At 40.9% G+C, this 27,603-nt stretch overlaps 1 protein-coding gene across 1 annotated transcript; it reads right to left on the bottom strand.

Annotated features, from left to right (window-relative positions):
- Nucleotides 1–537: 537 nt before the first annotated feature.
- Nucleotides 538–21,103, bottom strand: LOC131479612 (putative dimethylaniline monooxygenase [N-oxide-forming] 6). The gene is given in 9 exon segments (XM_058660969.1): nucleotides 538–880; nucleotides 2,348–2,420; nucleotides 5,148–5,503; nucleotides 8,795–8,994; nucleotides 10,150–10,292; nucleotides 11,680–11,842; nucleotides 15,299–15,493; nucleotides 20,973–20,995; nucleotides 20,998–21,103. Coding segments are annotated over 9 exon segments (1,602 nt in total).
- Nucleotides 21,104–27,603: the final 6,500 nt, after the last annotated feature.

The following is a 27,603-nucleotide window of genomic DNA, read 5'->3' as shown; positions in this document are numbered from 1 at the left end:
ATTGTAAAGCAAGGCAGGGTGAGTTTAATACAGGAACTACAATAAAGAATAATGAAGCAGCATTCCGAGCCAATTCAAACATGAACATAAGAGAGAGGAAGATCAGCTAGTTCCTCTGTATACAGTGACATATCTACCGATTTTTCATTTTTCATTTGCAGAGTATGGTAGACCGTTAAAAATATAGAGGTTTTGTGTTTTGTGATGAAACAGGGCAGATAAAGCGTCTTAAATTTTGTTTAGCCTGATAATCTCTGCTCAATACACATTCAATCTGCCATCTTCTTTTCTAACTTTGGCACACTCGGGTTTGAAATTCAGTGAGTCTCAAGGTTTTTTGAAAACACGTTTCCACCAAAAACAGAGAGCTTGAGAATTTCCCATTTTATTTATGCATTGATTTAAGTAGTTAAGGACTAATTTTCAGTCTTCATGACAGAAAAGAGGATGGTGTGCGTATGTGTGATGTACATGTATGGGTTGTATTCTGCAAGAAAACTGTTAGGCTGAATCCTGACTCCTAAAGTGGTTTCACATCTAAAAAAATGTGAGAAGAAAAGCCAGAAGGAGCATTGGGAAAGAAAGCGTTTTTAGAAAATAGTAGAGGTGGTGGGGTCTCTGAGCTTCACAGATCACTTTTCGCCTAGCTGGCTTCACTGTCCGGCTCCATCGGGTCAGGATCGCATTTCTGTCCCCATCCCATTTTCCTGGTCCCATTAGCCTAAACTGATATGGACTACAGGGGCCGAAGAACACCTCCAGGGCCAGCTGGGGATCCGTCAGAGAGAGCCACGGGATATTAGGCTTGGCTCCAATGAATGTGCTCAGCTCATCCATGTATGTGATGTAATCTGTCTGCAGGGTATGGCTCTGCCCAAACCTGAGGAAAGACAAGGACATGTTGCTGCAGCAGAAGCAGAGTTGGCTTCTTACCTCTGGTTTCAGAAACACATGCCATTGAGTGACTCCAGTTGTATCTCGCTTCGCCATTCCTTTGTTTTCACAACACTGAATGTATTAGTTGTTCTCTAATCGAGTCTTTTCTGCTTGCCATTCTTCTAGGTTGGATGTGGTTATGTGCTTTTGTCCCTGGCTGGACGGACTGCAGTAAGGATAAGCTTCAAGTGGAAGACTGACAAACTTAGTTTACTCTTTTAAAAACCATTCTCAGGGAGCTGGAGAGGAAGTGGAGCAGCTGGGAGTTGAACCAACACCCCTACTACATTGCTTATAATCTGTTGCAATGTTACTTTTTTTAGATTAGCTCATTTAAAATTAGTTTTAGCAATGTTTTGCTCGTTATGTACTTTATTACAATGTAATAGAAATGGCTTCATGCCTTATTTGCAATTTGACCTCATTTGCTGCCCAAGAATTCTCCTGTAAGTTAGATGCAATAGTGTAGAATCCCACAATCTGTCATTTTCTCTTCTTTCAGCCCAAGCTAAAAACTGTCTTGGAGTTTACAGGCTTTAAAGAGGCAACAAAGTTCCAATAAGGCTCTTATTAATCCAAGTGTAATCTGGAACCTAGTGAGTTCTTCAACATAGTTTGGTACACAACTTGAAAAGGAATTACTAGCACATAAATAACACTCAATATCTGATATCTAGCCACTTCAATGACTTTCTACAAATCTCCTTGATGATGGATCTGAAAACATGCTTGGAAGAGTCAGAAATGGACAAGATTTTCATAGAAAATGCTAAGACGGGACAATTTATTTTTCCACTTTTCTTTTTTACTGTAGCAGTTGCAAAATATTGCACCATTTCCAGGTAGTTGATATGTTCACACCAATGTAGTTAACAGAGACAGCTTCGTGGAAAACTGTAGTTAATTCTCAGCCTCAACACTACTGACATGTTTTCATTTATATTTTTATCCACAAACGAGAAATAAATGTATATACGTAAACATGTGATATTTTGGTATTTGTATACAATTAGAATGGCTAAACGAAGCTAAATAACATATCATTACCTCAAATGCTTTTTTATGGTGACAGTACTTAAAGTATGTAATTCTTTCAGCCATCTTGATATGCTGTATGTTATCATTGGCTCTTGTCAGTATGCTGTGCAATAGATCTTCAGAATGTTGACGTTGATTCTTTTTGTTGGGGGACTGTGTTCAGCACTACATGCTGAACGATGTTGTTTTAGAGAATCTCTATTTCGTAGTTCTACAGAATTGTGGTGACTGTTCACTTCTCTAATACTCTGCAATCATTGCAAGTTTTCCAAATTGTGAGTCTGGCTAGTGACAATATTATAGAATATATTAATATGACCCAACATATAAAGACAAAATTTTGGGCTTCTTTCATCAGAAAGTAACAACTCACCACTTGAGCTTTTCTCGCATTTTCTCATCAATGTCAGCCATCATTTCATTTGCTGTCGGCAGGGTGCAGGAGTCTGGACAATCGATGAAGAAATATTGAAACACATGAAGGCATCAGAGGTATACAATAAATCATGGAATCATTAATATTTATGAACTACATGCTTGAATGCTTTTCTATCTCAAGGAGCGACCTTGGTACTTTCTTCAGGATAATAATTCACAGAAAGAAAGACTTGAGAAAGTGGATTTTCTCTGGGAGTGACAAAGTTAACCTCCAGTCAGCTATGGATCGCAGCGACCACACAGTGAGTAGAGGTCCTTTTCTTTTGAAGTTAAGAAGGGCCTAATCTCCCACATCACTTAGCATACCACCTGCTTACAGTACCTTTGTAGTTTCTTCTTATTTCCTCACTTGATCTTAGCCAAGAAGTGGCTCTTCTTATTTCTTGTCTGTATCCTCTTATTAAAACTTTGCCCAGGAAAAAAAAATCTAAATAAATGGTTCATCTCAAGCACCTGGTGGTTAAATGAGGTAATGAAAAAAAAAATTAGGTTTCAGTCAATTTATGGCCAGGGAAAATATTTTAAGGGAAAAGAAAGTTTTAGTTTTAAAAAATGTCTTTTTTGATCTTTCATGGATTCTAATGTTCTATTTCAGAAAAGTAGCAATAATACACATAGAAAAGTTTCAGTAAAAAAGTGTAGATAGAATAATGAAATGAAATTTTTTTTTTTTAGATTTATTCATTTTATTATAGCCAGATATACACAGAGGAGGAGAGACAGAGAGGAAGATCTTCTGTCCGATGATTCACTCCCCAAGTGAGCCGCAATGGGCTGGTGCGCGCAGATCCGAAGCCGGGAACCTGGAACCTCCTCCAGGTCTCCCATGCGGGTGCAGGGTCCCAATGCATTGGGCCGTCCTCAACTGCTTTCCCAGGCCACAAGCAGGGAGCTGGATGGGAAGTGGAGCTGCTGGGATTAGAACCGGCGCCCATATGGGATCCTGGTGCGTTCAAGGAGAGGACTTTAGCCACTAGACCACGCCGCCGGGCCCGAAATGAAATGGTTTTAACCAAATATTAGACCTTCCTAACTCTTAGGATGAGCTGTAGTTCATGAGTTGAGATTAATGATCTCAAAACCTCAGCAATTATTCTTGAAATACTGTGAATCTGTATTTCAGTGTCTGTCTCCAGGTATTATCCCCCCATTCATTCATTTATTACTGTCATTCTTATTTTTTTAAAGGTTTATTTATTTTTATTACAAAGTCAGATATACACAGAGGAGGAGAGACAGAGAGGAAGATCTTCCATCCGATGATTCACTCCCCAAGTGAGCCGCAACAGGCCGGTGCGCGCAGATCCGAAGCCGGGAACCTGGAACCTCCTCCGTGTCTCCCATGCGGGTGCAGGGTCCCAATGCATTGGGCCGTCCTCAACTGCTTTCCCAGGCCACAAGCAGGGAGCTGGATGGGAAGTGGAGCTGCTGGGATTAGAACCGGCGCCCATATGGGATCCTGGTGCGTTCAAGGCGAGGACTTTAGCCGCTAGGCCACGTTGCCGGGCCCTGCTGTTATTATTTTTAATACCAGATCCACCAAATGCAGAAATAAATTCCATGTTTGCCATTTTTTGTTTTCGTATTGTCTTATTTTATTTATGTATTTGTGATGACTATTGCTGTTGAAAGTATTTTCTTCATTGCCAATACTGTAAATTGCTATGGATGTTATGTTAGACAAGCTTAACCTAGCCTGGTTGAGATTTTCAAAGCCTTGAATAAAATGACATTTTTGATAATGAAGCTCAATTTGACTGTACTGATTAATACATGTGAGATGTTGTTTTACTGCACAAATTCCTAATGTTCTTTTAAAAATGATTTATTTTTATTGCAAAGTAAGATATACAAAGAGGAGGAGAGACAAAGAGGAAGATCTTCTGTCTGATGGTTCACTCCCCAAGTGGCGGCAATGGCTGAAACTGAGCCAATCCGAAGTCAGGAGCCAGGAGCTTCTTCTGAGTCTCCCACATGAGTGCAGGGTACCACGGCTTTGAGCTGTTCTCGACTGCTTTCCCAGGCCACAAGCAGGGAGCTGAATGGGAAGCAGGGCCACCGGGGTTAGAACTGGCACCCATATGGGATCCCAGTGCATTCAAGGAGAGGACTTTAGCCACTAGGCTATCACACCGGACCCCCTGGTATTCTTTATAGTTCGCGTTAGCATACTTGTCACTTTTGGAGATCAGGAGTAATAGAGTGCAGAAAGATACTGGGAAGGACATTGATATTAATAGATGAGAGCTGGGGGAGAGGATTGGAGTGCTTTGCCACTGTGATTTGAATAAAATCTCCAGCAAGTCACCAGCATTCTAGCATGGCATTGCAGATACCCCATTGACATCTTTTTCTTTCTTACTACCTTTTCCTAACTTCCTTTCAAAAAGACGAAGGTCCCTATCATATCTTATGTGGCCCTTCATGCTCGGATGCTCCTTTCTGCTTGCTACGCCTTACCTCTGGTTTATGTTGCCTTGCACCAATATTTTCTGATTGCTCACCTTTAAACTTTTTCTCACCTTCAAAATATGAGAACTTATTTCTCTACATATAATAAACTATTTCCTCTCACTACAATACTTCCATACTTTCCCCCTTTGCAGCATTCTCTCGTACCATATTTTAAGCTCCATGAGGACAAGGAACATATTTGTCCTATTTTTTTTACTTGTTTAGGACATTGTAGGTACTCCTAAATGCTCACTGAATAAAAGACAGAATGTGTCACTTACTTGTAAACACTTTAGCAGCCCAGTGGGCCTGCAGGTCAGCTGTGGGGATGGCAGTTCCAAGGGACTGGACAAGACCAATCACTGCCAAGGTTGACTTCTCCAGTAGAGGCGGAAAGTTGCCTTTAAACAAGGTGACCTTGTTATTTGCACTTTTGATGACCGAATCATCAAGGAAGGGGTAGGCATAACCATAGCCTGTTGCGAAGATGACAGAATCAATGGCTTCAAACACAGTGCCATCCTCAAAGATGGCTGAGGTCTCTGTGAATTCCTTCACGTTGGGCTTGATGGACACAGTTCCACACGGAACGCGAGCTGGGAGCTCATCATTGAACACAGGCTCTTTCTCCCAGGGGCTGTGAAGAAATGAGAGAATGTTGTTGTAGTTAAATACCCCATTTCTGAGAATTACCTTTCACAGTCTATAGCATTTAAACCAAATTCATTTTTTAAGGGAGTGTATAGTAACTGGATAATAGAGACTTCCATATCCAGATGTGAAGATCTGGATACAGTGCAGTATGCATCTCTATTTCAAAATCAAAGAAGGACTCCCAGTGAGACTATTGGGTATATTTGGACATTAGGATGCTAGAATGCCTGCCATTGTCTGTATTGGTAATGTCAGGACACGCTTAAATAACAGAGTGATGGATTTATGACTGCTTATGAAGGAATGGAGAAATCAGTTGGGTAGAGGGGGTAAGAGAAATCCTAGAATCTACGGAATTGTATCATAAAATTAAAAATAAAATAGAAGGGAAAAAAATCCAAATTCATGCAAACACCAGCATAAAACCCAATAAAGTTTCTTCACCTTTAGAAATTCCTTGTACATTGCCTGTTCAACTCCTTAAGAAGATTTCTGCTTGACCTTCTCTTATGTTTTTTTAAAACTTCGAGATTCTCTTATAGGTATCTATAAAATTTAGAGATTCACCAAAAAGATGAGTAGAAAATGCATTGTTGTTACAATGAAGTGTTTAAGATCAAGAAGCACTTAAAACGATATCTGGCAGAAGCAAACAACATTGAAAGGTAATTGAAAATTTTGTGGAAAATTTGAATTTAAAGCATAAGTCTACTTGGGTGTGAAAAGGTTTGAAATCCATGCAGACGAGGCACTTCCAAAGTTCACAGGAAGTGTTTAGAATAGTGGTCAGAGCCATGGCTCCACTGGCTAGTACTCTACCTCCAAGTACTGGCATCCCATATGTCAGTGTCCTAACTGTTCCACTTCTGATCCAGCCCCCTGCTTATGGCCTTGGAAAGCAGTGGAGGATGGCTGAAAGCCTTGGGACCCTGGACCTGTGCTGGAGACTCAGAAGAGGCTCCAGGCTCTTGGCTTTGGATTAGCTCAGCTCTGGCCATTGCAGCCATTTGGGGAATGAACCAGCAGATGGAAGAGCTTTCTCTCTTTGTCGTTCCTTCTCTCTGTAGATCTGTCTTTCTATTAAAAATACATACATACATAAAAGTATGTAAAACAAAAGGTGTATGAAGTTGAAATCTGGGAGCCAAAATGAACTTATCTTTTAATTTCATTTTTTTTCTATATGTTTAGTGAAGTGCCATTGTTTTATATATTTTTTTAATTTTTTAAATTAAATTGTTCATTAATTACATTGTGTTGTAATTACATAGAATCTGGGATTCTCCCCCCCACCCTCCCCCCATGGTGGGTTCCTCCACCCCGCTGCATAACCATAGTTCAAGTTTAGTTGAAATTCCCTCCCTGCAAGAATTTGCCAAGCATTGTTTTATATTTTTAAGCTTTTTGTTGTTTTTGTTTGTTGTTGCAAAGTCATATATAAAAAGAGGAGGAGAGACAGAGAGGAAGATCTTCCAGCCAATGATTCATTCCCCAAGTGGCCACAATGGCTGGAACTGAGCCAATCCAAAGCAAGGAGCCTCTTCCAGGTCTCCCACGTGAGTGCAGGGTCCCAAGGCTTTGAGCTGTCCTCGACTGTTTTCCCAGGTCACAATCAGGGGGCTGAATGGGAAGCGGAGCTGCCAGGATTAGAACTGGTACCCATATGGGATCCCGGCATGTTCGAAATGAGGACTTTAGCTGTTAGGCTACCACACCAGGTCCAGTGGCATTGTTTTATAAGTGAGCCTTTATTATAACTTTAATGTCCTACATGGGGATATCAGATTGGTGGTGGTGGAAAGTTTTGATTTTCTTTCATCAGTCGTGATCACAGAATAAAATATGAGAACTTTGATATGGCACTGTCATTGCCCAAATTCTTGGAATGTTATTTTGTTATGACAATATACTTTGTTTAACTGAAGTTTCGTTTAGAGATTCTGGAATTTCCTGTAAGTATATTACATGCAAACTTGTAAATCCTGTAATTTATCTCTATATATCCAGCTGTTCTCCATCTCTGTAGCACTTTCCATTTCTGTTTTACCTTAGAAGGTGGAGAAAAATGGGTCAAAGAGAAAGCTATTTTCTTCCCTGTCTACTCCCCTCCCTAAAGAAGGGCAACATAGGAAAGGATCCTCAGTAGGGTAGGATAATCCAAACCCTTTCCTAGTTGGCGCTTAGGTTTACAACAAGTGGCTATTTGTCTAATTTGCAAGTCCAAACTATTACTAGTAGCCATTTTACTAGATACAGTTCTTAGCTAGCTCAAACTTTGGAACACTTATTAACAGTATTAAAGATGTGTAAGTTAATTTTTTTGTCTCTTGCATATTCAGCAACCTGGGAGACCAGATAGGGTGAACACTTTGGAATGAAAGTTTGGATCCTAAACATCGTGTTGCTCAGATTGACAGTTCCTCCTTTCCAAAAACTCGTTTATTCTAAACATAATGGAAACTTTTGGCTACCATAAGCCAGCACATAATATTTTTCAATGAATGATTCCTTTTCTCACCAATTAATTTTTTTCTACTGATAGAGACACTGATTCTTCCACGTAGACTCCTTTCCTCATGAATAAGTACTGGGGTCTGTCTGTAAAAACAAAAAGTTAATACATTTTATGAGATACATCCGTCTGTAACTTTCTGCTGCTGTGTGTATTCCAGCCTCCTGGTTGTCCTGCAAAAACATCACGATTTCATGGGGTACAGCAAGCACATACTTTTGTTCTGAGATTTCCTACTTGTTGAGTAACTATTTTTATTACATTGAAAAATTTGAGATTAAGACTGACCAATATTTCTAAGGCTTTACCCAACTCTGTAAACTAAATGCACTATTTGTATATAGTTTACAAAAAGTTTACCTAAATACCTAACTGCATATGTAAACTTGCAAAACATCACAGCAACAGTGAGAATCTGGCATGGTTGTTGCTGTCTCATGGTCACTCTTCAACATGGAGAAGACATTCCTTGAAAAAATTAAATTTGTACATACCTCCAAATACTTTGTTACTGTTTGTGACTATCTACATTGAATCTGAGCCAGAATTCTGCATTATTCATTCTCATTTTGGATTTTTGCATTCTCCCTTTTCTTCTAAATTCAATAATACTTTTAATTCTTATGTGATATTTGGGTGTACCATGCCTCAAGCAGAGCCCTCAGTCAAAATCTCAATAAACTCAATGAATTGATATCTAGACATGAGGAATTTCACTTGAACTAGAGCTCTGTTTTGAACATAAAATATTATCTTTGGTACCCATTTAAAGGCTTCAGGCCGTAATTCTCATGCTTAAACCATGTATTCATTTTCTTGGTATATAGCCAGTCTGAGACAAATGAAGGAAGGATATTCCAGAGAAAGGAGGCAAAGTGGGTGATACACACCATATCCCAAGGGTAGCCGTCATCCCAAACCCGATTCCTGACCCAGCAGCCACTCCTGGTATTGATGATGACCTGGTGGAGAAGAGCAACACAGATTTCAATTTCAATATCACACATGACACATATAACACAAGTGACATGTGGCAATTCTGTGCACTTTCTTCAATATCCAGGTGGCGATACTTGGAAAGAGTTAGATCAACAGGCCATTATTGAATGTAGATAGAGGGCTGGGGCATAGTTGTTGAAAGAATTAGAATTACACTTCCTGTATTCAACTGTTGGGTTTAGTCTTCCCATTCGCACTAATTCACGTGACAACTCCGGTAGATTTTCAATCCAGTGAGCCCCAGGAGTTGTGCGTGAGAGTGTCTGGAGGGTCAAGTGGGAGAATGTGACTAATGTTTTAGATGTAATTAGGCTAAGAAGATTCCAAGGACTTAATTCTGTTTTCTGTGCCTAGACTCCCTTTCTAAAGCTTCATACACACAGTTAAAAAAAATATGTTGCTTCTTTAAGATGTATTAGTCATGTCTGACTCAGCTCAGATCCTCTAGGAAGTCTTGCTCAATTATATACCAGTTTAATTCTTCTCATGGAGTTGTTATTGTCACACCTAATTCCTCTGGAAGACAGATGACCTCTTTTTGTGATGGTTCCTGTACCTATCACCCCAACTCCACCCAATGACTGCTCCTTAAAGTCAGAAACTAACCCAGTCATCTCTATAGTTATAGCTACTTTTGTATATTTCTGACACATAGGTAGGGCCAGATGTTTGTTGAGTGCCTACCCTTGAATGAGTAACCGATGGTAAAAAAAAAAAAAAAAATCACAGTTTCTATTTGCCAAACCTTTAAAATGATAAGCAAAGTACTTTAGGTATGGTGGATTATAAGAAATGAAGTCAAATAAATAAAGATAGAGCCTGAACTACAACCGTTCCACTCAGAGGTGATGGTAACATAAAATTTAAACAAGCAAAAAAAATTCTGTTTATTTACACATGCATACGCTTGTACGCTTATGTTTGATTTTAACAAAACGAACCTTTTGAACAAAGCCCATATGTTACCTTCCTTCACCTGAGCTTGAAATCCTACTTGATTGAAAAGACACATTTAGCAGGTGGGGTTCTTGGCAAATGCTAGCCTCAGTGCCTAGGCTGTTGATTTAGTAGGACAGCCTACCTTAGGTTTATTTCTCCAAACCTTTATTGCCACATACTGGTGTAGCTTTACGACTGAGCTCCACAGCGATGTCAGATCCTGAGTTCCCCAGGCCAGTCACCAGGAACCTCTACCCCTTGAAAGCCTCTGGGCCCTTATAATCTCTGCTGTGCAGGTGGTCGCCTTGGAACTGGTTGAAGCCTAGGTGAAATATGGGAAGTGATTTAAATTGACCTTTAGAAATTATGGACTCATTTTAAATTGTTTTTAAGTACTTCCTATTACCGGACTTAAGCTTTAAAAATTCAAATGTTTACTTTCAGTGCCCTAAAAAGAATCTGAAAGTATTGGAGCTTGTAGTTTGATAGTAATCACAGCTGATATTCACTGAGTACTAACGGCGGAATAGATCTGTATTGATAGTTTAATAATACGTGCTGTAATAGTTTAGTGTTCCTAAATGTAGGTACTATTATCTCTGTTTTAAAAGATGAAGTACGAAGAAGTGCTAAAGAGCCTAGGGAATAAGGAGTTGAGCCTAGTACTTGTGATTCCCTTGTCCTAATTACTGAACAGACCTTTACAAGTTTAACCTTTTGTTCCTCCTGAACCTCCATCTCTTTCATGAGCATTGTGGAGTTAAGAACACTAATAAATTTACGTGGACTGGTTCCTGTTTCAAGGGAGGAAGGCTACAATGTGTTGTATTTATTCAAAATTTGCCAATTTTAGGTGGTCACACAGTGTGCTACTATATACACATATCTGCGCACACACACACACTCTAGCACAAATCACTGAAACGTCAAAGGATTATTTCAAGTTGTGCATGAAGATGACACTAGAAACTTAAATTTCCCCTGCAGATAACCTAAGGAGAAAATGCCTTTCTTTAAAATAGTTGGCAGCTAGATTCTAGGTGGTTTTTTTTTTTTTTTTTTGATTTAACTCCACACAGAAGACCACATATTCCACCAGAACGTTTTTCTTTTCTGTTTGTTTGTTACTATAAAATAAGAATTTTTGCTTGATTTCTGACTTACAAGTCTTTGATTATTTTAATATGGAGGTTTAAGAGATCATTTGGGGGCCCGGCGGCATGGCCTAGCAGCTGAAGTCCTCGCCTTGAACGCCTCGGGATCCCATATGGGTGCAAGTTCTAATCCCGGCAGCTCCACTTCCCATCCAGCTCCCTGCTTGTGGCCTGGGAAAGCAGTCGAGGAGGGCCCAGAGCACTGGGACCCTGCACCCGCGTGGGAGACCCGGAAGAGGTTCCAGGTTCCCGGCTTCGGATCGGCGCGCACCGGCCAGTTGCGGCTCACTTGGGGAGTGAATCATCGAACGGAAGATCTTCCTCTCTGTCTCTCCTCCTCTCTGTATATCCGGCTTTCCAATAATAATAAATCTTTAAAAAGAAAAAAAAGAAAGAGATCATTTGGTACTCCAATTAGCATATAATAGACCTAATATTTTTGGAAAGTTCTGCGATCTTACATATATTCACTATATACAATCTATGGGAAGATCTGCTTCAGCGTTCGATGTTTGTACGTCAGTCCCCAGGTTATTATACATTTTCCAGACTTACCAGGGAAGGAGCCCGTTGGGAGGTTAGGATACACATGGTGTCCAGAACAAATCATCACAGCATCAAAAATAGTAGATTCCTGTTTTCCATCTTTTTCCGTAACAACAATCCATTGGCCCGTGACTAAGAAGCTGGGGCTTTTTTTAATACTGGAAACTAGGGTCTTAAAGAAAACCAGAAAATTATCTTTCTGTGTGTTATTCTCTGGGAAGTCTTCAAAACATTCGTGGAAAATGTGGATTGTGAGAAAACTGTGTATGGATAAAAAAAGAAAAACAACCTTTTTGCACCAAAATAAACATCTTTTAATTCCATTTTCTTCATGAGCTTTTTGAAGTCCAGTTTTTCCTCTCTTTCTTTTGGAATTTCTGTGGAAGAAATAATTATAATGCATTCTCCTGGTCACTGAGAAATAGAGATACAGAAACTAAAATAAGAGTCATAATGAAATTTCAGCCAGGCTTCAGATCTCACAAACAAGATTATTCACTGTGCTGTGTTTACTTCTTAATATCTAATACTTGATTTGGGGAGCCAATAACAGTGAGTACATTTTTGTGGAAAAAAAAAAGCCATTTTACAAATCTGGGTGGCTTTTGATTCCTGCTACTCTGTCCTCAAATGGCTTCTCCAGGTTTTATTTCACCTTACATCCACTCAGCAAATGTGGGAATATCTCAAGTTCCCACCCGAGGTCTCTCTTTCCACCCCCGTGTAGACACTTTACTTCGCAAATATTAAGACCACCTGGGAAATATAAACTGTCCTCGACACGAACAGATTTGATCTTCTCTGTCTGCTGAACCTCCACCTTTCTTCTTAACCTTATGAACATTGTAGACAGAGATGAGAAATCTCATACGTTTAGGTGGACTTGTTTCTTGTTTCAAGAGTAGGTACACACACCAGATACCAAACCTTGGTCTCCTTTCTGTTCTCCGATTTACTCTGGACTTTCAATCTCAAGGACTTTATACTTTACTTGTGTTGCTATGGCTTCTCCATCCTTGTTTTGTATCTAATTTTTTTTTTCTTCCTGAAGTCTTTCTTTTTCTTCCTGTCTGCTTACACAGCCTGTTTCTTCCTACAATGAGGTATCCTGTCCCCAGCCCCTAATTTTCTACAGGCTGTCCTCCATGCTACTCCACAGATAAACCTTTTGAAAGGACTGTATTGATGTTTGCATCTTGTGCTCAAAGCTGTTTTGGTTACCTTCGGATTTATTTACACAGTTCATGCTATAATTAACTTTCATGAGATTTAGCTACAATTACTCTCTTCCTTTTATTATCTGATATTCCCACAGACTCTTCTAAAATAAAAACAAAACTGATTGTTTCCTTAGTATTGTTTCCTCAATATTTATTCTCCCTTCTTCCTGGTGGACAAAAATGATTTTGTTTGGGATCACAGTGTACTTAGCAAAGAGAGATTTTCCCAGGCTGCTGTGCAGTAGGAGTGACACACGAGGTGTAAGCAAAAATTGTTGGACTGGCCTTCCAAGAAACTTTGGGAAAGAAGGCTGATCCAGCTGGGAGAATATCCTTTCATCCTTTACGTCGTTCTTTTTACCCAGGTGCAAGGGATGTACAATGAAGTCCAGCAGCTGTTTTAACCACAGGATAATTTGATGATGCAGCGTCCAGGCTGACAAGAGTGAAGCTGAGGCTGTGATGGCTAAGGTGCTGACACATCAGTTCTGCCAGAATTTCCCATGTGGAAGAAGAACTCTTTATTTTTAACGTAAAAATCACACACTGGTTTACCGCTGAATGTGGCCATAGCCAATCATGGTAAACCTACATCCCTCCTCAGCAATTTGCTCTGCTCACTTTTCTCAAAGTTGAGCAAGGCATTTTTTCCATCTCTCTGTTTGTACCTAAACTATTCCTGTATCTAAAATGCTTAGCAAAAATAACCAAGATTTTACCTCCTCTACAACGATGATTTCCACCGAAATGTTGGATCTTGCTTCATGGTTTCCATAATGTCATTTTGTTTATACACTATAGACACCTGCTTAAGATTTTCTTCCTTATTTAGATCATTACTTGAATATTACATTGTCACCATGCTTCATATATTTATTTTGATCCTCAAGTGGAGTATAAGCCTCTTGAAGACTTTGCTTTGGATTTCATTTTATTACTTGTTTATTTATTTATTTATTTATTTATTTTAGGAAGACAGATTTGCAGAGAAACAGAGACAAATAGATCTACCTGCTGGTTCACTCCCCAAGAAGCTGCAGAGGCCAGAGCTGAGCAGATCAGAAGCCAGGAACCCGGACCACACCAACGCACACAATCCTCTCCTCCCCCCCACCTGCTGCTGGATCTCCTTGTTGTGCTGGGTCCCAAGGCTTTAAGCTATACTCTATTGCTTTCCCAGGCCACAAGCAGGGAGCTGGATGAGAAGTGGGGCAGCCAGAACATGAACTGGTGTCCATATGGGATCCAGGTGTGCAAGGTGAGGATTTAGCCACTGAGCCATAACGCCAGATCCTGAACTTTATTTTTGAACATATACCACACAATACAACGCAAGCTCACAGGATGTGACATTTACGTATGCTTATGTTACTACTATAAATCAAGGGTATTTATGCCTTTTAGAATGCAATCAATAAAGTGAGCAGAAGGAATTAATGAATGAGTGGATCCCATTGACAGTGATGCTGGGGGCATTGTGGCAGCTGAGTTGAGCCACTGTTTGAAAGCTTGCATACCACATGTGAAGGATGGTTCAAGTCTTACTTTGCTCGTGACCCAGTTTCCTGGTAATACATGTTGGTGGCTCCAGCGTTTGCATCCGTTCAACCCATGTGGAGGACCTGGATGGACCTCCAGGTTTCCTGCTTTGACTTGGCCTAACCTGTAGAGTGGACGTAGATGGGAGAGACCTGTGGAGTGGACGTAGATGGGAGAGCTCTGTCTCCATTGCTCTCTGTCATTCTGCACTTAAGCAGAGGGAAATAAACATTCACAAAATGATCATTAGAAATCTTTGTATGTTTGAAACAGTTCCAGGGAATATGATCATGTAATCTAACATTAATGTATAATTTTCTGATTGTTTCCCACATTATATGTGGTCTTCACTTAATAACTAATTAAAGTTAAGGATCCCCTTCAATTGTAAATCATATTGTCTCTTACAGAAACAATGCCTGTGTGTCATAAATCTATGGGCTCTTTCAAGGGAAATCTACCTAACTAGATAGGCGAATGATGAAGGCAATTCATTCATACACCTCTTACATTGCCACTTTCTTCATAATGGCAAGATTGCAAACAAATACCACAATCTTGAACCACAATTCACTGGTATAGGGTGCACAGAAGTATAAAGACGGATTGCAGAATTTTGAATTGTTTTCAATATAACAAAGCATAAGGGTAATTACAACATTTTCTGCATCTTGAAAGTTCTCAGATAGCAGTACAAAATGAGTCTAAGGATGAAAAAAAATCATGGTAGAAATAGTTTGTCATGTGAGGCAGTATTTCATTGGTCATGAGCTCACACCTTAGGTTCTGATCCATAAGAGAAGACCGGATAGCTTTCACTGTACTCTCGTCCACACCCATAGAAATACACGCAGAGCAAGTTATAAGGCTCCTATCTCAAACTGTATGTATCTGAAAAGATTCTTCTTTTGAGCTAATGACTTTATATACGCCTGGAGTTTGGTGTGGTGCATGTAGTTTGGGTAATCCTCGGGGTATGGGAAGTCTGGAAGACACATCATTTCTTTGGAGGAGTTTGTGAACACAGACTGGTAGATGCTGGCTCTGTCTTCCTCTGTGTGATCCTAGGAATAACAACACTTAAAATGAACACCAGCAATGGCGTTCCTTTCAGCAAATATTCAATGCTTGGTTGCATAAAACCCTTTCAATCTAATTGTTTTCAGCAAAAGTTCTTTGTGAGCTACAGAATGGAAAGCTCTTTGCACAGCATCTGGGGCCAAGTTCAGCTCCCTCCACATTCAAGTTCTTACTACATGCCCTTCTCTTTTTCCTTTCAAAGATTTTTTTTTTGAAATTATACAGTCTGATTTATAGAGAGGAGAGACAGAGAGGAAGATCTTCGTCCAATGATTCACTGCCCAAGTGGCCGCAATGACCAGAGCTGAGCCGATCCACAACCAGGAGCCAGGAGCTAGGAGCTTCTTCTGGGTCTCCCATGTGGGTGCAGGGTCCCAAGGCTTTGGGCTGTTCTTGACTGCTCCCCTAGGCCACAAGTAGGAAACTGGATGGGAAGCAGGATGGCCAGGGTTGAAACCTGCATCCATGTGCAGTCCTGGTGTGTGCAAGGTGAGGACTTTAGCCACTAGACTACCACGCCAGGCCCACTATATGCACTTCTGAGAGCTGCAAGGAATTTAGAGTCACTCAGGGTCTTTTTTTTTTTTTTTTTGCATCATTTGTTCTGATCTCACACTCATGATCTCACACTGAAATGATCGAAAGGAGGCTGAGACTTTGAGAATATTTGGATGATATTTGGAATCCAGCAAAATCCTCACTGAAAAAACAGGCCCATATTTTTCTCTTATTTTGACTTAATCACAATCACCCGGAAGACACCATAGACTATAGATGCTTGGATCCCACTTGTGGAGTTTATAATTCTGCAGGGCTGAAGTTCAGCCTAAACATTTGCATTTCCAAGACATCCCCGGTGAGATCGGCACTGCTGGTCCAGGAACCACACACTTTAGGAAGCCCCGTTCTGTTGTTGAGAACCACAATTCTGTTCCTAAAGAAAATTCTTTCCCCACCAGTTAATAATCTTCACTCCCACCAAAGAAACACAGGAAACCAGAGGCAATCACGCCTGTGTTAGATCGTGGCACTTCGTTTCAAAGTCACTGTGTGTTGAAAAGTGGCTTCTTTTAGAGCAGTAATCAAACGCTAAATCAGGAACAAACATTTCCTGGCAGAGGCAAGAACAGAATAAAAAGGCACGCAGTGTCCTGCCGTGAAATGTCTTTGAAAGCTGCCATTCGCTGGCCTCTAAGTTCTGGAAGGATTCTTGTGCAATGGAGGAACGGATTGGGTTGCCACGTGACTGCTGAGTTCAAGATGTCTTTTTTCCCACCCAGATGGTCTCTGAAGGAAGGAGGGAGAGTGTGGGGTAAGGATTGAGAGGACATCACAGGCGTGAGGGTTAGGAGGGCTGCTTGAACACTCAGTGTCTCTTCTCAGTTTGAAAGCAATCATCGTCCTCTCTTTGAGATCGCTGTGTTTCTCAGACATACACAAACGTTGAGATTGATTTGTTTTAAGCTTCCTTTGACATTTTTGTGAAGTTCAGGGAAAGGGTGAAGACCCATGCTGATGCATGGATGTCTGCTGTTCATCCACAGCCAGGGACTGCTACTGATAGTGCTGGGAAGGAGAGGTGGGAAGGAGAAGTCTCAGCTGCTCATGGAGAAGGAGCTGAACCAGGGGTTGGATTAAAAAATGCTAAGACGCTTGCTGTGGGAAGCGGAGGTGATAAGGCCATGGGTTGTAGTTTGACTTTTTTGCCCGTTGGTCCCAGCCAACCAAAACACAAGGAGGAAGGAGTGGAATTTTCCCTGAACGTTAGTTCTCCAGACAAAGTGGGAGGAAAGTATTATATAACAACAGGTAATCGGTGCACAGGGCATGCATCCTTATTGTTTCAATATGTGGAGTGGCTGGAGTGGGGAAGGAGGAAATAAAGTTCAGACTTTGCCTCTGGCTGAGGGCTTGTCCAAGAATCGGAGATCCAAGCAGCTGTGGACTGTTATATCTGTCTTGGATCTTAACTTGATCTCCCTTTGTCCCCATGAGTACATAAGTGACTTCAGGCAAGGTCACCGGCTGATTAAAAAATGCTGTGCATGCATTTTTGCAGTCTGCTTTGAACTTTCATACTCCAACTCCGAGAAGATCAGTGGAAAAGAAGAAATCCCAGAGGGGAGCCTACACAAGTACAGCCAACTAATCCTTGCTGTTGGGACAACTAGATAGTAGCCTGCAGAGGGTAAGAGGCCAGATTCCCACCTGACACCTTATACAAAAATCAGCTCTAAATGGATCGAGGATATAAATCCACACGCCACAACCACCAAACTATTACAGGAAAACATGGGAAGCACTCTGTAAGACATAGGACGTGGAAAGACTTTAGAAAAATCACCAAAAGCACAGGCAACCAGGGCCAAAATAAACAAACGGGATTGCACCAAACTAAGAAGCTTCTGTACAGCAAAAGAAACGATCAACAAAGTGAAGAAGCAACCAACAGAATGGGAGAACATCTTTGCACACTCCACAACTGATACAGCACTAACACCAGGATTGACAAAGAGCTTCAGTAACTTAATGACAGCGAAACAAGCAATCCTGTGAAGAAATGGGCAAAGGGAATGAACAGACATTTTTCAAAAGAATAAATTCAAACGGCTGATAGACATAGGAAAAAATGTTCAGGCTCTTTAGCTATCCCGGAAATACATTTGCCTCACTTCTGCTGACCTAGAAATACGCATTGAAGAGCCAGTTTACAAATTGCCTCCTTCATCTTGCTCGTTAACCTACCTAACCATCTCTGCTTCCACCAAGATTCCTTTGTCTTTACTGCCTGGATTGCGTATTCATGTATAATCCAGTTAGTGTTTTCTCTTTCTGTTTGAAATGAAGTCTGCAGGGTTCTGTCCTGCATAGTACCACACACATCAGGTACTTGTTGGATGGATACATGAATGAATGAGTAGGGGAAAAATTCCAGATAGTCTTGGTTCCATCGTTTTCCCCTTTTGCAGTTAAAACCTTATCAGATTATTTCTTCTTGAGCAATTTCCTATTAAAGCAGCAAGGAAGTGTTTTGAAGACAAGAAGACCTTATGTAGGACTGTATGGAATAAAAAGCACACTCATCCCAGTAGTGCTGAGGCCCCACTGGGTTTTCATTTCTCTGAATAAAGCACCTGGGGAATATTTTAGACTTATCAGGCTTCTGTCTTCCAGAACACCTTCTATGTAACGGAGACTCGAAAGATGAAAGTTTGAAAAGCACATTTCCCAAAGGTTCCTCTCAGATCATATTTTCTTAGAAAAGGAGGAACTTCTCTTTTCTTGGAAAAGGAGGAACTGAGGTGTTCAAACACTTGATTCGAATTTTTCCAACAGTTAGCCTGTATACCGTAGGATGGGAGCTAACATTTCAAGCGTTTGTATGTGTTCCTATCCCCAAGTGGGCCTTTTAGTAGAATGTTTGCTTATGCACGAATCTTTATGGAGAAACAGTTCTTCTTGTCAATAAGCTAGAGTCTGACTTTGCATCACATTGACTTGTCACTTCGCTCTTAAATACATTTTGTGATCCAGCAACACTGGTTAACTCATGGGTTGCTCTCTGGGTCCCTCACAGACTGCTGGTTTCTGCTATTGGGTATGGGCCCATTTCCTCAGATTATGTAAGTCTGTGGGGTGCCACTTACAGAGAAAATAGGAATGGCACTCTCTACAATTGTGTCATGCAATGGTCCTCTGCATTCCTTGTCTGAGAACACCTTTGAGGACTCTGCTGAGAGTCATTCCAGTAGGAAGTTTCCTGGGACCTGAGACTTCAGTAGTCTTCCCTCTCTCACAACTCCATGCACTTGACCACTAAGTTCACAGTCACCAAGGGCCATCTTGTTGTCTGTCATCTCTTACCTGAAACATTTAGGGTCAGACTTATTTTTGCGGTTTAGGATTTTCTGTGTTGTTTTTTTTCTTGATTTTGCGTGACAAAATATGAGACAACACTCTGTAGTGCAGAGAGGGAAGTGTACGGCAGTAAAATGTCCACCAAATCATTTGGTCTGACCCAACCAAGGCAATAATGAGTGGCACTCATTATTCAATAAGTTGACAATAGAGTACATGTTAAATTTATTGTTTTGTGTGGCCACAAATGATGTTGTAAATATTCAAATGGCCCTTTGCAAAAAGAAATGTTCCTCACTGCTACACTGCAATAAAGTTTCTGAACTATAACACAAAATAATACTTAGCCACATGTGGATCCAACTTATGCTTCTCATCTTTATGATATCAGTGCAGATCTCACAATAACATGTGTTTTTGCTGATTTACTTTTCAAGAATTGTGAACACTGATGTTATGGCTTACTTCATCAAATGGGGTGGAACTATTTTATGATGGACAATTATGCAATATGTTTGTCATGCTAGTACTTAGCACACACTCTGACCGAATATGTATGCAAGTGGTATTTAACTGTTACCAATAATATGGTGCAAACTGGACACATTTCCTTGTAAACAAAGGACATCATTAAAACAAAAAAAAAAGCTCCGTTTCTAATGGGAAAGGAAAGATTTCATGTAACACGTTTGAAATTACAAAAAAATGAAGATTTCTTTTAAAGAAGGCTTTTGTGATGAATGTGTTGGTGATGAATATGAAGTGTTTTACGCTGGCCTTGAACCTCTGTTGGAGGAGCTGCTGGCGCAGGGTGAGCAAGATGCCCAGAGAGGACAGACGATCGCCACAAGATCAGTGATGTGATTATAATGATCGTCAAACTATGTCTGCATCATCTTCCTCCTATTACCATGACTAGGACACTCAAGGTACAAAGGCTAGAAATTTCCCTAAGTCTGTATTTTGAAACTGAAAGATTGTATTTACATGAATATTTCCTGCTTCTGTTATTTATACAACAATAAGCCAACTGACAAAGACAGCCAATTTCCCCTCTGGATAAGGCGCTGAGAAACAATTTAATAGCTAAACACACAATGATTTATTTTATGCCTACCCAGAAGACATGCATCAGTGCTGGAATTGTAGCTTGTTAATCCTGAAAGGCACATTAGAGGTAAGGAAGATATTAACCTTTACATTTGACAAATGGGGATTGGAGTTTGAGAACACAAAAAATTAAACAAAGCGGCTTGCCTAAAATCTATCTGCTTAGCAAGCCAAACATCTGAGAGTCTAATTAAAGACTTGTGATCTCAGGACCTCAGTCTAGGTTTCTTTACCAAAAAAAGACAGAATTCTAGCTCCACAGTGCAGGTGATAATGCTGGATGGGCTGAAGAGATCCCATTTTAGGCCAAGTCCATCTGGTGTAAGGTTGCTTTGAGTGGTCAGACATCAGTAGCACAGGGGAGGTAAGATTTTAACATTCAGAGTTGGAGCTTTCTTCGGACCTACTTTCTGAGCCGGAATTAGAACGAATCAGATCTGAATTACTTCAGCTCCCACCCCTCCTTCCACTGATGCCCAGGGATGTGTCACTCACCGAGAACTTCCACAGGCCTCCACATCAGCACTTCTTTCAAAACAGGTGGGCTGCAGCCCCTGCTCCAGACAGCATCATATGGCAACCAAGCCACTAACACCAGCGCTGCCGATGGCAACTCGCTTGCCCATGGTCCCCTGTTGGGAAATCTGGAGAAAGCTCCTTTAAGAATGTCCTGTAATGCCTAAGGTTTCCAATAGAAATTACCAATTTATGTTGATGTTTTGGGGATATTTACCTCAATACAAGAAGACAGATGGATGTTAATAGATTATACTCGTTATGTTATCACTCTTGCTAAGACATGACCTGAAACGTCTTCAAGAAGTTAATGGAAAAGTGCATATTGTGCAAAACTATGCGTATCAAAAAGCTTTTTGCAACAAGATGAACTTACCTTTTAATTCTATTTTTCTATGAAATTTAAAAAATACTCATATTAAATCTGCCTTTTCCTCTTGATTGTTTAGTGTCCCCAAAATAGTACTTGGTAAATATAGCTGAAAAGATCTTGAGAAACATCAATCAAATGTTCTCAATGCAAATAAAGCTTTGGAACTCAATAAATGAATGAAGGAGGAGGAGAAGGGAAAAAGATGAAAAAAGAAATTCTTTCTTCAAGGTCTTAGACTGAAAACTAGAAATCAAGCCTTCTACCTGAAATCCATGTACCAGTTCACCTTTTCTTACTTTAGATTCTTGACTTTATAAGTTCTTACCTTTTCATAAAACACCTTCTTGTCAGTTCTCTAAATTTGGTAGATAAAGGCTGTTGACAATGTCTTTGTATTATAAAAAACAAGAAAGGAGAGGAGTCGTTATTTTAATCAAAACTTCCCTCTTCCATGAATGTGCGCAGTGTAGAATGGAGACAAGATGGACTGAGTATGGCAGCAATAAGAGAACAAGAAAAGGGATGACGTGAGTAAGAAGAGAAAACATGCTAGGTGAGACTGGGTTCCTGATCCTGGTTCCACAATAAAACACTGACTGGTATGGTTACCAGATCTGTAAAGTGAAACTCCTGGGAGATTATGGGCACAGGGATTGTTTTAGTTATTTTTGATCTGGAATTATAGAATATACAAACAAAGGCTTTGCACCTGGCTGTAAGAAAATATCTTGTGTCAACATTGAAAAATGGCCTAATTTTCTGGAAAGCAAAAAGAGCCTGATCCCAGAGGCTGGGCTCACCCTCGGAGAAGAGTCTTTGTAAAGCTGGTGGGTGAAAGGAGAGATTTGTGACGTCACCGAACCTTATCTCTGGCTCTTTCTCACTCCACACTTGCCCTCCTGCTTGTTTCATTCCATTCCTGCCTCCCTGTTTCTTTTCTTTCATTGAATCTTTCCATACATCACACATTATTATCATCTTTTAAGGGAGTTCAACAATTAGAAGACCTGTGCTTTCTACTGGGACGCATGCTGTCTAATGGAGACAGACATGGTAAGCATCATACTGCTGTTTGAAAGTAGTGTACAGCAAGGCCTAGGCAAGAACATCTAAGTCTGCCTGGGAGAGGAATAAAAGTGACTTTCAGAGTAAGTGAAGAGAGGATTGAGACTTCAAGAAAGAATCAATGTTTGCCATATAGACAAGAAAAATAAGCACAAAACAGGCAAAGAAAAATATGTGTAAATGCACAGAGAGAAAACAGTTAGTTTGGTGTTGCTGGATCATAAAGTGGTGGAAACGGAAGATGAGCTAAACATGCAGGGTACAGCTTATAAAGGATATTGAAGTGTCAAACTCATAGGCTCGGTTAGTTCCTGTGGGTTATTGTGATCCATTCAAAAATTTTGAGCAAGGAAGCCACAAGATCAGACAAGACGACACTGACATGGAAACTAGATAGTGAATAAAATCAAGGAGACCAGAATCCAGCAAGTTGTTTTAATAGGCCAGGCCAGAGACGCGAAGGACATAAATGCAGTGGTGTCAGGGAAATGGAGTCGAGGCAGGGCACACGAGGTATTTGAGGAAAGCATGTTTTGTTACCTGGTGACTGACTATAAGCTTCGTTCCTCAAAGAAGATTGGTCTAAATTAAACATTATGCTAGGATTAATGATCATTTAGCTCACTCATTATCTCACGAAGTACAAGTCATTCTATTTTATGAAGAAAGGTAATGATATTGGGTGATTGTAAAATAGAGAAAGGCAGGAGAGCCAAAACCGGTGGGGAAGGCTTCCACAGCACTCGTGACATCATACGACAGGAGGGAGGAAATGTCTGTGACCACAGTTGCCTGTCTATGCCTCTATTGGAATGTATTTGTCCCTCAACATGGTCATAGAGAATCAGCCTCTGCTTCCTTTTGTCTTTGCAGTCCAACTATTCGCCAACAAACCTTAAATTGCAATCAAGTACTAACAACAAGGAAGTTTTGTAATTTTTACTTTTATAGCTCTTGTAATGCAGGAAGGAACCCAGAAATTCGGGGCTAATATATCAAATGTCACTAGACAGTGTTCTGACCCCATTGGTTATGTAGTGCTAAATAGAAACCAGTCTTTTCTTCTTAAAACACTCACACATATCCTCAGATACCCTCACGGTAATTCAAACAGGGTGATGTTGTCATGAAATAAGATACTCAAGCACCACTGTTGCGTAACCAGATACGCCACCACTTGCAATGCTGGCATCACATATCAGAGTGCCAGATCTGAATCTCACTGCTCTCCTTCTGATCCAGTTCCCTGATAATACACTTACCAAATGTGAAAGGTCTTGGGACCCTGCCACCCATGTGGAAGACCTGAGTGCAGATCCTGGCTCCTAGCTGCAGCCTGGCCATTTGGGAAGTGAACTACAGGATGGAAATTATTCTCTCCCTCCCTCTCTGTTTCTCTGGCTGTCACTCTACTTTTCAAACAAAAATATTTTAGAATTAACTTCCTGTTAATCAAACAGACATGGCTTATGGGTCTCTTGCCTCTCTGAGTTCCTACAGCCTGGCAGTATTTTTAGAGATAGGAACAAATTATCCCGATGTCTTTTATCTTCCTTAGTTATATATTGTCTGCCCCAAGCCCACTCTTCAGATGTCTGTGGGCACTATTCCATAGACGAACCCAGTGGAGTCGACTGGAGAAGAAATTAGGAATAACAGTGGTCATGTCTAGAGCTCCTCTATTTTCCCTTTGGCTGGAAGTCACCTCCACGCTGACTTCGCAGGTCTACTGTATCATTTCCGTGTTATTCTCTGCCCAAGCATGGCTGTCCAGCTCACCACTGCATAATTCATGCCAAATGTTCCGAGAAGATTAGGATCGACGAGCAATTGGCTAACACTGCTATTTTCTAAGAAAACACTTTACATTTCCCATCTTCTAGCAACCCTGTGAGGCTGGTGTTGCCATCATCTCAATGTTGTAATGAAGAAACCAAATTGTTCAAATTCAGTAGAACAGCAAACCTTACTGACTTGCTGTGTCTTTCTACTGTCTCATAAAATAGGAAGGAGAGAATGGAAAAAAATATTACTTCGGAGATGTATCTGTGCCAGTCACTGAGACATTGCAGTTACAATGACAACAAAAGAAGATGGAATGTTTTCCTATTGGAACTAATGTTCTGGAGCAAACTTGGGAACATATCTCATACACTTCATGCTGTGTCCCACAGTAGGGATGTGTGTGTGTGTGTAAATACCACTAATAATAACCAGCATAGGCTCTGCACTTGCTGGATAGGAGACACTTACTCAGTAGTGTACATACACTGAATTTCTTCTCATGAGAAACTTTGTAGGCAGATACCACTTTCCTTGGGTTACAGAGGCAAAATTGAGGCTACAAGTAACCTTTGCAGGGTCATCCAGCTAGCACCATAGATTATGGACACTGCGCTGCTTCTTCTTAAGGGAAGCAAAAAAAAAAAGGCGGGGGGGAGGTAAGGAATGAAGATGTAGTGAGTATTTATTAGCTGTCAGTCACTGAATTAGAAAACACAGATGGGAGGGAGACACATAAATTGCCAATTACAACATAGTTGTGGCCATGATTTGTACCATAACACAGGCTTAAAAAGGATTATTCAACCCCAGATGACTGATAAACTTTCTTTACAGGTAGGCACTGGAAATAGATTTGCGGTTGCATCAGTGAACAAGAACTTTAAAAAATGAAAAAGAAATATGTGATCAGAGATTGGAAAAAGCAGCGTCAGTTCCAGGGCACAAAGCTGCAAACCTGGGAAGAAGAAGGGTGACATGATACAAAATGCATGTCAGAGGGCAGGGGCATGGCCCAGCCTTATCCCAGATAGTCATTGTCTGGGCAAGGGTTTCACCAAGTGGCTGCTGTGGTCGGAATGCTGTTACTTTTACCCCCACCAACCACTACCTCCACCCCACTCCACTGCCAAGGACATTTCATATGAGGGGAGGCTGGTCCCCAGGGAGGTATTGTGGAACATTTAAGAGGCAAGGCCTAGAACAAGGTCCTTAGACAAACCAGAGGATTGCCCACAAATGGATGGAGGTCTGGCTTGTGGGACCTTGGCTAGCTCTCAATAGGAGATAGTTATAAAAGTCCAAACCTCATAATCCAGTCTCTGTCTGGAAACCAGTTGTGCAATTTGATTCTTTTGTCCCAAGAATTCTCCTTCCTTGAGGCAACCACAGCAGACGAAGGTCACCAGTGGACTCGGCTGGTGCCAGCAGCATGTCCTTGGCCCTCCAAAACCATGAATCAAATAAATCATTTGACTTCAAGGGTTCACCTGTGTCTGGTGTTCTATTTTATTGTTGAAAACTAGACTAACACAATGGCCAATGACAAGGAAATATTGAAAGAGAAAAGGGGGTTTAAGAGACAGGAGTATGAAACCAGCCTTCCACCTCGGAGCTAACTGCATTCTATGCTCTTTTTGGTGTGTTGTAAATTTCTTTAGATAGTATATTGCTGAAAATTCTTGCAACTATGTTCACAAGAGACCCTGGTCTACAGGCTGAATGTCTTCATCTGGCATTGGTTTCAGCTGAGCTTTGACCTTGTAAAGTGAGTTCGGATGTAATCCTTATTGTTCTGTTGCCTTTTTTTTTTCCGAAGAGTTTAAAGAGGATTGTTCTCAATTCTTCCTTGAATGTTGGTATTGTTCAGCTATGAAGGCATCTGGTTCTAGAACTTTTAAGTGGGAAGATTTTTAGCCGTTTTCATCTTTTCCTTCTTACTGATCTGTTCAGAATTCTTTTCATCTTTCAACAGTTTGGGTGTGAATGAGCCTCACAGTTGATTACTTTTGCTCAAGCCTATTAGTTCTCTCATCTCTGTGGACCTGTTTATTCTCCTTCAGCAACTATTTAACTGAATAATTTTCCTTGGCTTTTCTGTTCCTTTTTTCTTCCGAAACATCCATAATGTGAATGTCTCCTTGCTTACCAGTGTCCCTTGTCTGCTGATGATTTTCCTCATTTTTTAAACATTTTTAGAAATTAGTTTGGCTTATTTTAAATTCAGAAATTCTTATGACTGCTAACGTGAATGAGAATCTCAAGTGTATTTTACTTAATCAATTGTTGTTTGCTAATTAAAGAGAGAGGAAGACAGAAGCAGAACAAATTTCCACGGGCTGTTTCACTGCCTGGAAGCTTGTGGCACCGTGCATGGAAGTGATTTAAAGGGCATGAAAACATCACAACATCTCTCAAATGTATTTTAAATTTAATTTATTGACCAGAACAGATTTAAGATTGGACTCTTTTTTTAATGATCAACTCTTGGCTGAATTTTTTTTTTAGTTTTTAAGATGTATCTATTTTTTGTTGGAAAGGCAGATATACAAAGAGGAGGAGAGACGCAAAGAAATATCTTCTGTCTGTTGATTCACTCCCAAAGTGACTGCAAAAGCAGGAGCTGAGCTGATCTGAAGCCGGGAGCCAAGAGCTTCGTCTGGGTCTCCCACGCGGGTGCAGGGTCCCAAGGCTTTGGGCCGTCCTCGACTGCTGTCTCAGGCCACAAGCAGGGAGCTGGACGAGAAGCAGGACCCCCAGGATTAGAACTGGCACCCCTATGGGATTCTGGCACTGCAAAGCAAGGACTTTAGCTGCTAGGCTACCATGCTGGATCCACTGGGGTGACAGAAAGCGGTCAGAGCCATTCAAGGAGGGCTGCTTGACAACTGACTCGAGTTATAGGTGAATGGACGGGGCCGATAATATTTTTCTCTGGGATTTTGTGGAACAATTCATTTAATACAGGCTGTCTGCTTGCATTCTGAGGTCAAGGCCATGAGATCAGACCTACTTGGTTGTTTCCAGCAGCCTCAGGGGTCCAGGCCACTCAGGGATGGTTTCTCAGTTGTGTGGTCAAGCTGCAGGTACGCATGCAGGCCACCAGCTGCTTCTGGAGAAGCAGCAAGGCTGGGTAGATCTGATGTCTTTTTTTTTTTTTTTTAAGATTTTATTATTATTGTAAAGCCGGATATACAGAGAGGAGGAGAGACAGAGAGGAAGATCTTCCATCCGATGTTCGACTCCCCAAGTGAGCCGCAACGGGCCGGTGCACGCCAATCCGAAGCAGGGAACCAGGAACCTCCTCCGGGTCTCCCATGCAGGTGCAGGGTCCCAAAGCCTTGGGCCGTCCTCGACTGCTTTCCCAGGCCACAAGCAGGGAGCTGGATG

This window comes from Ochotona princeps, chromosome 2 (assembly GCF_030435755.1).
Source record: "Ochotona princeps isolate mOchPri1 chromosome 2, mOchPri1.hap1, whole genome shotgun sequence".
NCBI classification, from domain to species: Eukaryota; Metazoa; Chordata; class Mammalia; order Lagomorpha; family Ochotonidae; genus Ochotona; species Ochotona princeps.
This window is presented reverse-complemented; position numbering and strand designations above follow the sequence as displayed.